Source organism: Trifolium pratense, linkage group LG7 (assembly GCF_020283565.1).
Source record: "Trifolium pratense cultivar HEN17-A07 linkage group LG7, ARS_RC_1.1, whole genome shotgun sequence".
Taxonomy (NCBI): domain Eukaryota; kingdom Viridiplantae; phylum Streptophyta; class Magnoliopsida; order Fabales; family Fabaceae; genus Trifolium; species Trifolium pratense.
In genome coordinates this window covers 54,977,736-54,993,122 of record NC_060065.1, presented here as the reverse complement: position 1 = coordinate 54,993,122, position 15,387 = coordinate 54,977,736, and the positions used below count along the sequence as shown (strand labels likewise).

The 15,387-nt window shown below is 32.2% G+C and overlaps 3 protein-coding genes across 5 annotated transcripts; 2 read left to right on the top strand and 1 right to left on the bottom strand.

Moving 5' to 3' along the window:
- Window positions 1–1,340: 1,340 nt before the first annotated feature.
- Window positions 1,341–5,255, top strand: LOC123900083 (methyl-CpG-binding domain-containing protein 7-like). 2 transcript variants are annotated; one of them, XM_045951398.1, is made up of 8 exons: window positions 1,363–1,620; window positions 2,916–3,038; window positions 3,112–3,216; window positions 3,438–3,560; window positions 3,994–4,122; window positions 4,402–4,527; window positions 4,604–4,833; window positions 4,928–5,255. In XM_045951398.1, exons 1-7 carry the CDS (start codon window positions 1,423–1,425, stop codon window positions 4,823–4,825), a joined length of 1,026 nt encoding a protein of 341 aa, XP_045807354.1. In that variant the 5' UTR covers window positions 1,363–1,422; the 3' UTR covers window positions 4,826–4,833; window positions 4,928–5,255. The 2 variants fall into 2 exon arrangements, with proteins under 2 accessions (XP_045807355.1, XP_045807354.1); XM_045951399.1 differs by having other exon boundaries at window positions 1,341–1,620; window positions 4,628–5,236.
- Window positions 5,256–6,420: 1,165 nt separating this feature from the next.
- LOC123900084 (methyl-CpG-binding domain-containing protein 7-like) lies at window positions 6,421–10,405 on the top strand. Of its 2 annotated transcripts, none has more exons than XM_045951400.1 (6): window positions 6,421–6,643; window positions 8,005–8,124; window positions 9,064–9,159; window positions 9,619–9,738; window positions 9,815–10,059; window positions 10,154–10,405. In XM_045951400.1, exons 1-5 carry the CDS (start codon window positions 6,461–6,463, stop codon window positions 10,037–10,039), a joined length of 744 nt encoding a protein of 247 aa, XP_045807356.1. In that variant the 5' UTR covers window positions 6,421–6,460; the 3' UTR covers window positions 10,040–10,059; window positions 10,154–10,405. The 2 variants fall into 2 exon arrangements, with proteins under 2 accessions (XP_045807356.1, XP_045807357.1); XM_045951401.1 differs by having other exon boundaries at window positions 6,434–6,643; window positions 9,839–10,059.
- Window positions 10,406–11,852: 1,447 nt separating this feature from the next.
- LOC123899546 (protein ALP1-like) lies at window positions 11,853–15,047 on the bottom strand. The gene is made up of 2 exons (XM_045950712.1): window positions 14,883–15,047; window positions 11,853–12,883 (listed from the first exon to the last, which is right to left on the bottom strand). The coding sequence occupies exons 1-2, from the start codon at window positions 15,004–15,006 to the stop codon at window positions 11,853–11,855; spliced, it is 1,155 nt and encodes a 384-aa protein (XP_045806668.1). The 5' UTR covers window positions 15,007–15,047.
- Between the last annotated feature and the right edge of the window lie 340 nt (window positions 15,048–15,387).

The window sequence follows — 15,387 nt, the reverse complement described above, 5'->3', positions numbered from 1 at the left end:
CAGTTTTGAACAAAAAAATCTTAATTTTTACCTTAAACTAACCATTTAACAAAAAAAAAAACATTCATACTACTATTTTTCGTTGTATTTACCAAAAGAATTATGTTATATGAACACACTTCTATGGATTAAAATACAACATCTGTACCTCTTCGTACATGGTTCCCAAGACATATAAAAAGTATTAAAAAACTAAAAAATTGGTATGGACATATGAATCCCATCTACGGCTGAGTCAATAGCACCCTCTAACTTTAGTGATTCAATTGCAAACAGAAAGACAAATGCTATTGCTGGACTAGCACTTCAATTAGTTGTGACAGTATCCGTTGGTGCGAGTGAGCGTTTCGCTACATCGATAGGTTTGCGTATTTTTTTTTTTTAAAATTTGTATTGAAATAACATTTTTCTTACCAAAATTATCACATTGTTTAATACTAACTCTCAAAATCTATGCCAATATTCATGTCTCACTCACACAGGCCTCTTGAATCTAGTGGACCATACATGAAAAATGATCGATGTTTTCTTTCCCGATCTGCGTCTTTCTTTTCTACCCCATGAATTTCCGTTTTTGCCTTTGGGGTATTTCGGTTTGTACGAACCGAATTTTTTTGTCACGCTAAAAAAATTCGGTTAATAAAAACAGAAATTTTGTGTTCCAATTTTTTTTCCAGATTTCCTGCATAAATTCAGCATCAGACCCTCAACTTCCACAATTTATTTGAAATACTAAACAATGTCCGATTTGAGTAAACGACCACTCGTTGGAAAGCTTAGGGTGTCAAGATTACAAATATAATTATTTTTTTTGAGGGTTAACTATCCAATTGGTTCAGTTTGATCAAATAATGGGTACTTGTACAAAAACAAAGCAAAAACTTTTCTCAAACTTGTAGGTAGATTTTCTCATACTATACTTAATGAAATTTAACAATTCCGGTGTCAATCCTGTAGTAAATTTTGTCTTCTTTACACTAGATTAAAAATCATTAGCATACGACTTATATTCAGAGAGATATGCTAAATTTACCACAGGTAGCTTTACACGAATTTTCACATAAATCTTTCTTCTTTTCTTAACATTTATGTTATTTCGGTTTATATAAACCGATTTTTTTTCCATGTTTAAAAATTTCGGTTTGTATAAACCGAAATAAGTTGGCCAATTTTTTTCAAACCCCAAATTGAGATAAATGAGATTTTTTGGATATAAAAGAAAGGCGGGGTCGGGAGAGAACACATCAAAATGATCCCCTATTATTATTTTATTTTATTTTATTCTTTGTCAAAACCCACGAGAAAATGGTTAATAACAGAATCATCTTATAAATAAACACACTTTTGCTTTGTTGTGACGGTGACGGTGACCGAGTGAGTGAGTGAGTCCCAAGTAACATCATCATCATCAACATCAACAACATGGCCTTAATAACTCGAGCAACGAATACAGAGATGAATGTTGAAAATGAACCTCTAAATTGCATTCCATTGAATTCAAATTCAACTCACAAACAATTGCAGATTCTGCTGCAGTCACCGCGGTCACCGTTCAATCTTCCCGATGATTGGTTGGTTGAGCACCGACCCCGTTTTTCTAACCCCAACCAGGTTGACAAGGTAACTAACAACCTTCTTTTCTCTCTTCCAATTACTACTATTTTTATTATTTTCATTCATTCTTGCATGCATCATAATTAATATTATACACCCTATTGCAAATTTAATTTCTGTTTCTTGGCTACTTACAATGTATGTAGGGATTGCATTTGCCTGGGTTTCATTGTGTTTCGGAAGTTTAATTTGCATACACTTTCATGTACTCTCTCCGGCCTTATTTATAAGCAAAAGTTACTATTGAACAACCGATATATCTAGCCTATATTTAAGTTAGATACATCAATTGTTCAATGAATCTAAAAAGTCATTTTTGCTTATAAATAAGGTTGGAGGGAGTAATTAATAGTGATACTCCCTCCGGTCCTTTTTATAAGGAACAATTTGGAAAAAAAATTTGGTCCTTTTTATAAGAAACAATCATTAAATTTATTCTTACAATTCCATTTTTACCCTTATTAAATTGTATCCATTCCAAAGTTATGCATTAATTAGAGTGATATATTCCCTAAGGATAAATTAATACACCAAAGTTAGTTTTGGAATAGATTGTAAAATTTTAGAATTTTTATTAAGAAAGATAAGGTTTCTTGGTATGTGTGTTTTTTTCAAATTGTTCCTTATAATAAGGACCGGAGGGAGTATTTAGGAAGTAGTTACTAGTTATGAGTAATGTCAAACATTTTTAATGATCTCATGGTTGTGATTGGTTGTCCGTGTAAACAATCTTTACACTATGCATCATTCTTTTAAGTTCGTTGAATAACTGATGTATCTAGTCTTTAATATAGATCAGATACATCAATTATGAATTAAATCCTTCTTTTAATTAAATTTGAATTCAACGCCTAAGGTTTCTAAATATAAATATTATAATCGTTGAAAATAGAAGTCCCACATGGGATAAAATAGTGAGACTAAAAGGGTTTATGAGCAAGGTTAAAAGAATTCATAAGCTTGTAAGGGGTTTTTCATGTGTTAGGAACCATATTTATAAACTAGAATCAATCCAACTTTAGCCTAAATAGCTAAACAACATTGCTGCTAATATAATTGTATTGGGTAGGAAAAGTTACACTTGATTCAACCATGTAATAATTTACATACAAAAGTTAGGAAAACAGGTTTTAATCCCTTGCTAAGTTTCATTTCTACAGCTAGTACATTTAGGCTTCACTTCTCTGTTATTATTTTCTTTGGTACTTCATGTTTTGTTCTCATCTCATTTGTTGAAATTCAACTGGTCATTTAATAAACATTTGGTTATTCTTCTCCTTTTGCATGGATTTGGTCTTCAGTATTACATAGAGCCACAGACTGGACATAAGTTCCGTTCTTTGGTAGCTGTTCAGAGATATCTAAATGGAGAGACAAGAAACTATCTTCCTATCGAGAGAATGATATCAGAAAACAAAGACACTGTGAGTTCTAATTTCATGTCCTTAATTAAATTAACATGAAGGGATAAAGAATTCAAGGGATAAAGAATTGCAGATTGTGCTGCGGTCACCACAGTCACCGTTCAAGCTTCCTGATGATTGGGTGGTTGAGCATCGACCCCGTGTGTCTAAACCCAACTGCATTGACAGGGTTGACAGGGTAAGCTCCCTGATGATTGCTCGGTTTGATTGTGTTTGGGGACCCTTTCTAACAAAAGTTTAATTTGGATATATGTACCAAGTATTACACTGTCGACAAATCGCAATCAATAGTATGTATTTTGGAAGTAGTTACTAGTTACGAGTAAAGTCATACGTTTTTTATGATTCTTCCCCTCTTGCATGGATTCGATTTTTTATGAATTTCTTTTCTTTTTTCAGTATTACATAGAGCCACACACTGGAGTGAAGTTCCGTTCGTTGGTATCTGTTCAGAGATATCTAAATGAAGAAACAAGAGATGATCTTCCTACTGAGAGAATGATATCAGAAAATAAAAACACGGTGAGTTCAGTTTCATGTTTGCATCAGTTTCTAGCATGTCTCTTTAGTCAGTAGCAGGAGGAAACATAGTGGTTAAATTTGGTTTATAAGATTTCAGGTAGCATAAAAGTTTTTCCTAATTATTCAGCTGGTTAAATTTGGTGCTGTTTATGCTTTAATGTATGCGGTGGAAATGGAAATTACATTAATGCTAGATATGAAATAATGAAAGAGTCACTGCAAAAATAAATAATAGAAGGATATAGAATATTGTTGTCTGTGATTTAATTACTCGGACTCATAGTTATACTTGAAATGAAAAACGGGACTCCCATTTATGCTATAAAGATGAGACTTGAAGTTTACTTCTCTTGATCCAAAGCTCTCACACACTCCCATTCGCATGTGACTTGAAGTTCTTTCAATGACTTGATCTGTGCTATATTTACTGCAGACTTTCATCAAGTCTAGGACTGCACAAAAGTGTCTTTCTCCTAGTGATTTTGAGGCACGAAAGTTTCTTTATGCGAAAGATTTTGAGGGACGTTTAACGGGAGAAAATGCCTGTAGAGCAACACCGAAGGTGCCTAAACCACAAAAACAAAATTTACTTTCAATCTAACAACTAATTTTGGAGTTTAAAGACTATTTACTTGACAGTGTAAACATTTTTTTTACTCGGTCATCCAATCAGATTTCATAATGTCACTTTGTTATATTAATTCATACAATATCTCAACAAATATCTACCTTGCAGGATCTGATTGAATGATTGAGTAAAAATGTTTTACACTTTAAGTGCATAGTGTTTATACTTTTATTTGCATGGATTGCCACTATCTAGTTTATGCTGCCTTTTCAGTTAGTTTCCAAATTTGGCTCTGGAAAGCGAAGTGCTCCTAGTATGAATAGTTACGAAAACCCTGTCGAAAAAAGCTTTTCGGTTGCAGAAGATCAAGCGACTCTAAAACCTTCTATTCAATCTACGGTGAGTTTCAAAACTATAATAAACTTTACAAACACTTATCTTACATTCAGTGTAACTAATTGAATTTCTTTTGAAGCATTCTGAAAATTTTGATTCTCAGAAGAAAATCAAAACGGGGGAAGACGACAGAGGTTCCATCCATAACTTAACAAGACCACCAACAAAAGTAAGCTGGGTTTTGTCTGGTCCTGGCGGCTTCTGGAACCCTTTCCTAGATGATTCTATTATAGCAGCATCTGAAAAGGCAGAATGGTCCAAAGCATTTTCAATATCGATCAATGAAGGAGTTACTAACTAATAGCTAAGGTGTTCTTGAACCAAGTTAAATCCATTTTCATGTAATTTGACGCCTTTAGAAGCACTGATATCACCTGTTACTTGATTCCATACAACTTTGCAGGATTCACACGTTGGAGATGACAGGACATATTAGCAACTACGTGCTGGTAACATGTAGCTTAGATTGTAGATGTGATCATCTAGGTTACTAATCGTTAATCGATAAATATATAAAGATATAATTCTAGGAATAATGTTTTCTTTTTGGGTTGCACCTTCAAGAACCTTATAAGGCGATAGGCAGAATAGTGAACAATTGAAGTTTCAACATCACTGTCAAGCTTATATATATAGCTTCGTCGAAAAAACTTTTGTACAGATAACTATCATGGTTTTGGTGTATATATATATCTCATGTTGTTATGCTTAAAATATAAATGTAGTTAAAGTAACTTGTTATAAGTTTTAAGTTGTTTATATAAACTATTTTAGATAGCTTATTGAAATAAGTTGCAAATAATTAAAAAGTTGTTGAATATTTTCTTGAGTTGTCACAAATACTAACATATAAGTGTTCTCTAAATAGACAGGACTAAAAAGTTGTTTGTAAATCATTTGGGACACTTGTTTATTGTGGCATATAGGAGTATGTTAGGAGCATATGATATTTCTATCCTAATAAGAACAAAGTGTCAAATGCCTAAGAAAGCAAACTAGTCCTTTACTGATTGGTATAAAATTGGTCCTCATATTTACGGGTCATAGGCTCATAGCAATATTTTAGTGCCTCATGTGAGGGACTTAATAGATCTCTCACCCTACAAGCTAGCAAAATCTTTTATATTTTTCATTAAATTTTTTTTTTTACATTAATGATTAAAAACAGTAGTTTGTCTACCAAAAAAAAAAAACAGTAGTTTTTGGGTCCTCATATTTGGGCTGTTTGTAATATATATATTAGTCTTTGTAAAAAAAATTGTTGAACGGAAAAAAATATGACGTGTATATCCATGTGTCTGATATTAAATGATGTGGCGCCTGGTGGCAATTGAATTACCATTTTTTTTATATATATTATTAAACATAAAAAATATTATTAAACGTTTTTGGTTTACAAGGTGGGAATTGAACCGAGAACTCATAGCGTATATCCAAATTTCTCACCACTAGGTTAAACGGTTAAACAATAAACACTTAACTCATCATTGGTCAAAAAATAAAAAGAAAAAAGAAACACTTGACTCATTGTATAATAAAACACTAAAAATAATGAACTCATTTTGTTTGGTGTCAATTTTTTATTTGTATAATAAAATAGTAAAAATTGAGTTGTGTGCGAAATTTTGAAGTTGAGGTTCAGAAGCAAACTAATATCTCAATTTTGGTGACCCAATTTTGATCAATAATTTACCAAACTGGTATCAAAATGACCGTAATTAAATTAACTTTTCACATAATCAAACTCCTATAGATTTGGAGTTATAGAGAGATTAATCAAACCGTTTTAGTGAAATAGGAAGGGTAAAATTCCGATTTATTCAAAATAGGAGCTAAAAGTTCATTTAAGCAGATAAAATAATAAATAATTACACACACTTTTGCCTTGCTGCGACTGTGACGTGAGTGAGTGAGTCCGAAGTGACAGCAAAAAATCATGGTGAGCATGGCCTTAGTAACGACAGAAAATGAAGCTCCTCTCAATCGCACCAATTCAACGGATAATAATAATAATGAATTGCAGATTGTCGTCCGTTCTCCTCCGATCACTCTTCCCGATGGTTGGTTGGTTGAGAAACGACTGCGACGCCATTCCTCTGACCCCAACCGCGTTGACAGGGTAACTAATTTAATTTACCTTCTTTTCTCTTCCAATTTACTAATTTCATTATTCATTCATTCATGCATCTTTGCACTTCATAGTATCATTCATACCATAACATATCATGCACCCTATGCAAATTTATTTAGTTTCTGTTTGTTAGGTAATTAAGGTTTGATTTTGTTTTAAAACCCTTTCTATTAATTACTTTTCAATTCAACACTTAGGGTTTCTAAATATTGTTTAATGGATGCACATATGCATATTAATTTTACACTGACATCTAGTAAGAATATGATCTAATCTTCCATGTCATATCAAGAAAGTGAGGTGAATTGGCGAATACACGGTTGTTATTGGTTGACACTTACACTCTGTAAAATTGTTTTACACTGTCGGAGAATCTTTTTTTCTCTCCTAAATATACAAGTTATTAGAGAAATATGGATATACACGGTCAATGTAAACTAGTTTTACACCATCAACCAATTTGATTTTTAAAATGAGCTTATGTGGCAATACGAGACGAATTGTCATTGGATGTCAGTGTAAAATAGATGAATTGTGGGATCCGGATTCAGTGAATTTGAGTGCCGGAACTTCGCCGTAACTTTAGTGTATTTTATAAGAGAGAAAGATGAAAGAGAAACTGTAGATGAAATGAGAGAGATAGAAACAAAGTCGACTTTCCTGCCTTAAAGGTAGCAAATTTTGATCCGTAAAATAAGTGTAAAATAGTTTTTACACTGTCATCCAATGGGAGACCATCATTTTTCCATGTCACACAATCAGTACAAAAAACCTTACAAAAGTGGGGTAATGTGGAAAAGTAATGAATTTTAATTGGATGTCAATGTATAGTATCCTTTAATTGGAGTTACACTGACAGTGCGTATCCTTTAATTCCAATGCATAAATGTTTGGAAATATGAACAAATATGCGAGAGTATGAATATGTCAAAGAAGAAAATCGAAGTTTGGATGAGATATTTCTGATACACGTTTAGAATGGCATCCTATATAACTGTTTTCATTCTCAACATTATTAATGTTGATCTCTCAGACATGATGAATATAGGCATTTTTCTATTCAAGGGTTAATGGTTCATTTGTAAAATTGACAAATCAACATAAATAAGATAATTCAATATGAACTAGGAAAAGTTGCACTTGATTAAACCATATAATTAACACACAAAAGTTGGGAACGCTAGTTTTAATCCCTTGGTATGCTTCATTTCTACGGTTAGCACATTTAGGCTTGACTTCTCTGTTATTACTTGTTGGTTCGTCATTGTATTGTTAACCATTTGGAAATTCTTCCCCTCCTGTATCGGTTTTATTTGATTTTTCATAAATCTTATTTTTTTTTCTTTCAGTATTACATAGAGCCGCACACTGGACAGAAGTTCCGTTCTTTGATATCTGTTCAGAGATATCTAAGTGATGAATCAAGAAACTATCTTCCTAAGAGAATGATATCAGAAAACAACGATACTGTGAGTTCTAATTTCATGTTTACATCAGTTTCTAGTATGTCTCTTAAATTTGAAAAGATAACGAAATACGTCTAGATTCAAACCTAGCATTTTGTAAAACCAAATTGGATAAATTTGGTTTATAAGATTGTAGGAAACATCAAAATTTTTTTCTTAATTATTCATCTGTTTCTTGACAATAAGCCAATACTGAAAGAATGGATATTAAATTAACTCCTTTATATGAAATAATGAAAGATTCACTGCAAAAGTAAATAATAAAAGGCAATACAATTTTTTTATCCATGAGTCTGTTATTTTGAGTCATAGTTATACTAGAAATGAAAAATGGGACTCCCATTTGTGCTATAAGCTATCTTTCTTATCAGCTAGGCTTTAGAAGTGAGTTCTCTATTTTCTGCGGTATTAGAGTCTGGTTTTCTCACTCCATCCTAGCGTGGATGAACCACTCTTTCATCTCTTTAATAGTAGAGGCTCTCACATCTTAATATCTGAATTGTATGTCTCTGCATTTTGTTTTTTTGAATTTGGGTTATGATTAAATGTAAGGTCTTATAAGACTGGCAGACAAATGGGAAGTTTTTAATAAAATAAATAGATTATACTGTATTTTTAATTTACTCGTCTTTGATTTAATTAGGTAAACTTTGGCATGAAATAGTGGATAAACTATTCTCTCACTAGTTTTTGAAAAATGTCTTACTTTTTTATGGCAGTAAAATGCTTTGGTTTATAATTCTTGTTACATACAGAATTTCCTCGTCTTCTTTTGTTTTCTATTGGACTTTTTTATTTTTATTTTTTTATTTATTCTGTATAATTTCTTTTGGCAATTTTATGTAAACATTTAATGCTCTTGATCCAAAGCTTCTGGCCTCCCCGTTCGCACGTGACTTGAAGTTCTTTCAATGACTTCATTTGTGCTATATTTTTTTGCAGATTTTTATCAAGTCTGGGAATCGAAAATTTCGTCGTCCTGCAAGTGATTTTGAGGGAGGTTTAACTGAAGAAAATGCCCGTAAAGCTACACCCAAGGTGCTTAAACCAAGTAAACAAATCACTTTCAATTTGACAAATTAATAATGGAGTTTAAAGGCTATGTACTTGACAGTGTATTTTTTTTTACTCAGTCATCCAATTAGATTTCATAATGATGTTACTGTTATTATTCATAAGAATTTAATTTATATGCACTGTCAGTATAAAGTTATGTTACACATGCGTCCAATAATATACCAACACATAATGTATGGTATTTAAAAACACATGATGTGTCACGTTCATTAAATGATGTGGCAACACATCATTGGATGCATGTGTAAAGAATCTTTACACCGACAGTGTACAATAATTAAACTCAATTCATAAAGTATTTCAACAAATATCTATACGGCAAGATCTGATTGGATGATTGTGTAAAAACGTTTTACACTGTCAGTCTTTAAATTCCTATTTGCATGGATTGCCACTATCTAATTTGTGCTGCCTTTTCAGTTACTTCTCAAATGTGGCTCTGGAAAGCGTCCTAGTGTGAAAAGTTACGAAAACCCTGTCGAAGAAAGTTTTTCAGTTGCCGAAGATCAAACGATTCTAAAACCTTCTATTCAACCTTTGGTGAGTTTTGAAACTATAGACTTCACTACAATAACTGAGCTTGCATTAATTGTAACTAATTGTATTTCTTTTGAAGTGTTCCAAAAAAACTAATTCTCAGAAGAAAATCAAAACGAGGGAAGACAACAGAACAAATTCATTCCATAACTTAACCACACCACCAACAAAAGTAAGCTGGGTTTTGTCCGGTCCTGGCGGCTTCTGGAACCCTTTCCTAGATGATTCTATTGTACCAACATCTGAAAAGTCGAAATGGTCAAAAGCATTTTCAATATCCATCAATGAAGGAGTTACTAATTGACACTGGACTTAATAGCTAAGGTAAGCTTGAACCAAGTTAAATCTGTTTTCGTGTAATTTGACGCCTTCAGAAGCATTGATATCACTTGTTACTTGATTTCATTCAACTCTGCAGGATTCACGATGGAGATGAGATGACATATTGGTGACTAAGGGCTGTTACCATGTAGCTTAGATTGTAGCATATATGCAGAGATCATTCTATTTCGCTGGTTACAATAATGTATTTTGTGTCACACTGGTTCTAGGATTAGTATTTTATTTTTGGGTTGCACCTTCAAGAACCTTAAGACTAGCCAGTGCTCATTTAGCTTTGTTGAAAAAACTTTTGTACAGATAAATTAAATAAACTATCCAGTGTTTTTTTTTATTGTGGTTTTGGTGTCAATATGACATTAATATATTTCATGCTGTCTGTCATGCTCAATGTCCAAAACACAGGATGTGTGGGTAAGCTATTTCTATAATCAAAGAAATAAATGTAGTTAAATCATTTCCATACAAGTTATAAGTTGCATGAAATGTGATTTAGGTACCAAAACTGACAAAACCACAATATTATGTTTAAACATTACCCTAAAGACTAATATAAAATGGTGTGTCGACATATAATTATGAGGTAATCTCTATGGAGATCTCCACAAATAGGAATAAATTGTACCACAATATTTTTGTGAAGATCATATTTTTCAAATTAAAGAGCACTAATAATAAATAATTAATGAAAATACCATTATATGAAATTATCCTTATTAACAATTGAACTATTAATTATTTTCAATTTTTTTATACTATTTGGTATAGTATAATTGTTTAAGTGCTATATACATATAATTTATTTGAGTTAAAAGTCAGAATAAATAAATAGGATATTTCAATTGATATCTAAATCTAAAATCTAAAATATCATACAAACGTATGATGTTGGAAAAGTTGACAATATAAATTTCTTAAAAAAAATAAAAATAATTAGCTATCTTGAAGCTGACTCAATGTTAGTTTTATAATAGGGCCAAAAGGTCTAAACTATAAAGGAGGGCAACTTAGGCGGATACCCAAATGGTCAGTCCCCGCAGCTTAACCGGAATCGAAGACTAGAAAGCTAACACAAAATAAGGAATATGGATGTAGTACTGAACAACTAATGGAAAGCGTACGGGATCTACGGGAAGGGATGCTAATAAAATTACTCGATGAAGACTCACTTTCCAGCGAAATAAAAAATTATAATTATTATGAGTCAGAAAAAATAAATAATTTCATAGATAATTTATTATGATTTTTCTTTCTTTCAAAATGTTAAAATGAAGGCTTATATATTTTTTTTTGGTTACATTTGAAGGCTTATATGAAATGGAGAGATAACTTGTTAATCAATTAACCGAGTTATCCCTCCATTTCACATCCATATTACTCGGTTAATTATGAATACTACCAAGTGTGTAAGAAGATACACACATCCATATACAAAAGTGTATGGTATTAAGTATTTATATGCAAAATGAAAACATCAAATATATTACTAAATTATAGCAGTCAATTTTATTTTATTTTTTTCATAAAAAGTGCTTATAAAAAAGGATGTAGCCAGTAAATGGTAATAATAAGGACATCTTTATACCAGCAACAAATCCCCAACCATAACAATTTGGTAAAATGTATACATGCATTATCCAATCATCCAAAGAATTTTACAGTCTAGAAATCAAAGAAGAGCAAGTAAAATGTACACATACATGATCCATTCCAATTATAAACTTTTTGAGCTATACCAATGATAGTAAAAATAGACCAAAAACATAAAAAAAAAAAAATCATGAATGCAACCTTCCATTCAAGTAGCTCAACAAACTTTCTCTTAGTGCCATTCCCTTCTCATCAGCATCTCCACAAACAAGTTGTTGGTATCCTGAGTCATGATTATGATGATACAAACATAGTAACTCATCCTTCACTTCATCCTGCATATCAATAACAATGTTGTGAAGTAAGCAACAAACAAGAATAATCCTCGGCAACCGATGTTTGTCCGGTCGCCACATATTTCCGCGAATGATTCTCCACATTTCCTTAAGCCTTGTCAATGCTCTTTGTGCCACCATCCTTGTTTCCAAATGCAGCTTGTTAAACTGAGTTTTCGCCTCGGACTTTAAGAGTTCTTTCTCTTCATAGGGAACAATAAGGTAAGGCAATAAAGGATAAGCTGAATCACCAATAATATATTCCCTTATTTCTGATTCTTCAGAGAATTTCAATACCTTTCCATCTAATCTCTCTCCTTTATTACACAGTTTGTTGAAATTTGAGCTCGAAAATATCAATGAGTCCTCCATTTTACCTGGCCAACCAGTGACTATGTCGCGGAACTTCATGTCAGGATCAACTATTGCTTGCAAAACCATGCTATGATTTTTTTTATGATCAAGCCACACGTCACTCGAATGTTCGGTTCCAGGTAAATTCAGTGTGATGTGAGTAACATCAATGGCGCCGCAGCAATTAGGGAAGCCTTGTATTTTCTCAAATTTTGACTTGATTGTATTCATTTCCTCTTGTGTTGAAGGCCATTGAAGGTGATGAAGGGCTCTCTCTTCCATGGATTCAACGAATCGCCATGTGATTTGCGATACGGTTGAGTGGCTTAGCCCAAATGATTCACCAATTACGACAAATGAGTCGCCGGATCCTAACCTTCTTAATGCCACAGCCACTTGATCAATTAAACCCACTGGCTTTCCATTTGAAAACGAGAAATGCGCGGATTTTGTTGCAATATCATCCTTGACAAGTGAACATATGTACTCAAACGTCTTTCGGTAGATCTTTGGTGGTGACTTCTGTAGACCTGCCAATCAATACGAGTTCTAAGAATTCGCGGAAACGATTTATACATGAATCTGAAGGAAATACAGTAAAAGAAAAACAAGCATACAACTAAATTTATTATCATAGATTAAGACTATAACACATGCTTGAGTTGCAAGTCATGTTCCTAGTAATAACATGATCCTCAAACACTGCCATACTAACATCACTAATGATCACACAACTGAAAAACACCACAATTTGCGAGTTAGGTGAGTTTGAGTTAAACATTAGCATAATATAATCAACCTGCATAAAATGGTAGTATAAGCTTGTATTTTTGTTTGACTTTTCTCCCAAAGATTTTACTTAAAATTCATGTTTTGTTTCCTATATAACCTATATATTAGTACACTATGTTTTCTATAACCTATAGAAATATCATGTATGGAGGCTGATTCTATTTCAAAATGTAAGTTGTTAAACCTTTTAGCACACTCAGTTCAGAAAGAAAAACAAATTACTTGCTAACCGGTAAGTTTCTTGAAGTTCTTTGAAATTAATTTTGCAATTAGTACTTAAGCAGGCAATCAAAACTTACCAAAATATGAGTTATCAATTCATCTAAAATTAAATTAACACTAATCAGAATAAATCATAAGGTTTGAAAGTTGAATACTGGTTGTGACTAACTGAAGCAGCAGAATGAACCAAAAACTCAAGAACTGGTTCATTATCATTAACTTATGTAATAATGTATTATTTAGCACTACGCGAATCAGTAAATAACAGAAAGCAGAAGCTGCATTGCTTAGCTGACTGAAAATTTTATTTCAAGTAAGTTGTTGATACTATTGTCCAATTATCAACAAAGTTATATAACCACGATTTGTTATCAAATTCAGTTATACTTAGGTGTAAATTAACCACTTGAGCCGAACATAATGTGTAGACTAAAATGCTTTGAGCCAACAAACTGAAGTACTATATCAATTCGATTAATTTAGATTAACTAGCCTACAAAATATGTAAAAGAAAATGCTGTCGGATAACGAAGTTAGTTTCCTTCTCCTCTATACGTAAGAACATGATTGGAAAGCTGAACCGCAATTAAGTAACGCGTAAAATTATCTACTACTTAACATCAAAAGTAACCGTGTTTTTGCATTGATGAAATCTTGGAGAGAATTATAACAAAAGATAATAATAAGTTCTGAAGCACCTGATCTAGGGATCAACAATCTTGCATATAGGGATCTAGGTAGTCAGTAGCCCGCGATAGCGGAAGAGCGGAGGTGTGCCACGATGGGGATACAACAAAGGGAATATACACCTATCTGATGTGTGTTATACATATGTATTCTTTTCTTTATTTCAAAACATGAAATTAATGTTATTTAGTATGAAAACATTTGGATACTCTAGAAATTTAAAGTTTAAACCATACTACACCTCACACAAAGCAGAAAAGACAGACAAATCATAACCAAGAACAAAGCATCAATCTCCATTGAAATTTAGCATACATCATCAAGAATGTACTATGTGTACACCTGACGTGGTTTTAGAACGCGGTTCAAGGTTCAAATTATGACTACATATAAAAAAGAATAATGTACTATGTCATACACAAATGACGCGGTTTCAGAATGAGGTTTAAGGTTCAAATTCTGACTACTAACATGACGTGGTTTCAGAATGAGGTTCAAGGTTCAAATTCTGACAACTAAAATTTGTACTATGTGATAAACAAACCTTTTTAAGGTTAATCATAATGCAATTATATATTTGATTACAACATTCCACGATTGGTAAGATAGCGCGATCATAATGATAATCAAATTAAAAGTCAAATAAATTTGGGATCCGTATCTTACATATCAAAATAAACAAAACTACAAATTTGTAAAATAGAGATGAGAATTGAAAACCAATACATTGATCATACCAAACCATAATTCACAATCAAAAGCAATATGAGACATAAAAAAAGTTAAGCAATTAGATAAATTGAATATACAGTGATGATGAAAATATACCATTGATCTTTTTTGACAATTCATCCCACCAATCTACAACACCCTCTTTCTCAGATGACCCGGTAATGTCATCATGATTCATCTCTGTCTTTCTTCTCTTTTTGGTTACTTTCAAAGGACCCATCACAACAAGTTAATTGAATCAAGATTTTAATAAGGGCAACAAATTCTGCAAGATATAATTCAAAGGGTCAAACACAAAAATAAAACCAAAACAAGATTCATCACTATCATAATCATAATCATAATATAACACATATATATATATATAATAATAACACATAATTAACTTGCATTATGATGAGAAAGAAGTTACATTACATGTTTGATGTAATAACACAATAAGAAGAATGGATAGTTATGTGTTTAAAGCATGCAAAAAAAAGTCGAAAACTTTTATAGTGAAAAAAGGAAGAAAGAACACGGTTAAGCTATAAGGTAACTGATGAAAAAATCAAATAACAATAACAATAACATTAATTAATACTACATGTGAAGTGATGAA

Coding starts and splice junctions, on each gene's coding strand:
- LOC123899546 (XM_045950712.1), bottom strand. CDS start 15,006: ATGGGTCCTTTGAAAGTAACCAAAAAGAGAAGAAAGACAGAGATGAAT. Junction 12,884..14,882: donor ATTGTCAAAAAAGATCAATG/GTATATTTTCAT, acceptor ATTGATTGGCAG/GTCTACAGAAGTCACCACCA.
- LOC123900083 (XM_045951398.1), top strand. CDS start 1,423: ATGGCCTTAATAACTCGAGCAACGAATACAGAGATGAATGTTGAAAAT. Junction 3,217..3,437: donor GCATTGACAGGGTTGACAGG/GTAAGCTCCCTG, acceptor TTCTTTTTTCAG/TATTACATAGAGCCACACAC. Junction 3,561..3,993: donor TATCAGAAAATAAAAACACG/GTGAGTTCAGTT, acceptor TATTTACTGCAG/ACTTTCATCAAGTCTAGGAC.
- LOC123900084 (XM_045951400.1), top strand. CDS start 6,461: ATGGTGAGCATGGCCTTAGTAACGACAGAAAATGAAGCTCCTCTCAAT. Junction 6,644..8,004: donor ACCCCAACCGCGTTGACAGG/GTAACTAATTTA, acceptor TTTTTCTTTCAG/TATTACATAGAGCCGCACAC. Junction 9,160..9,618: donor CCCGTAAAGCTACACCCAAG/GTGCTTAAACCA, acceptor CTGCCTTTTCAG/TTACTTCTCAAATGTGGCTC.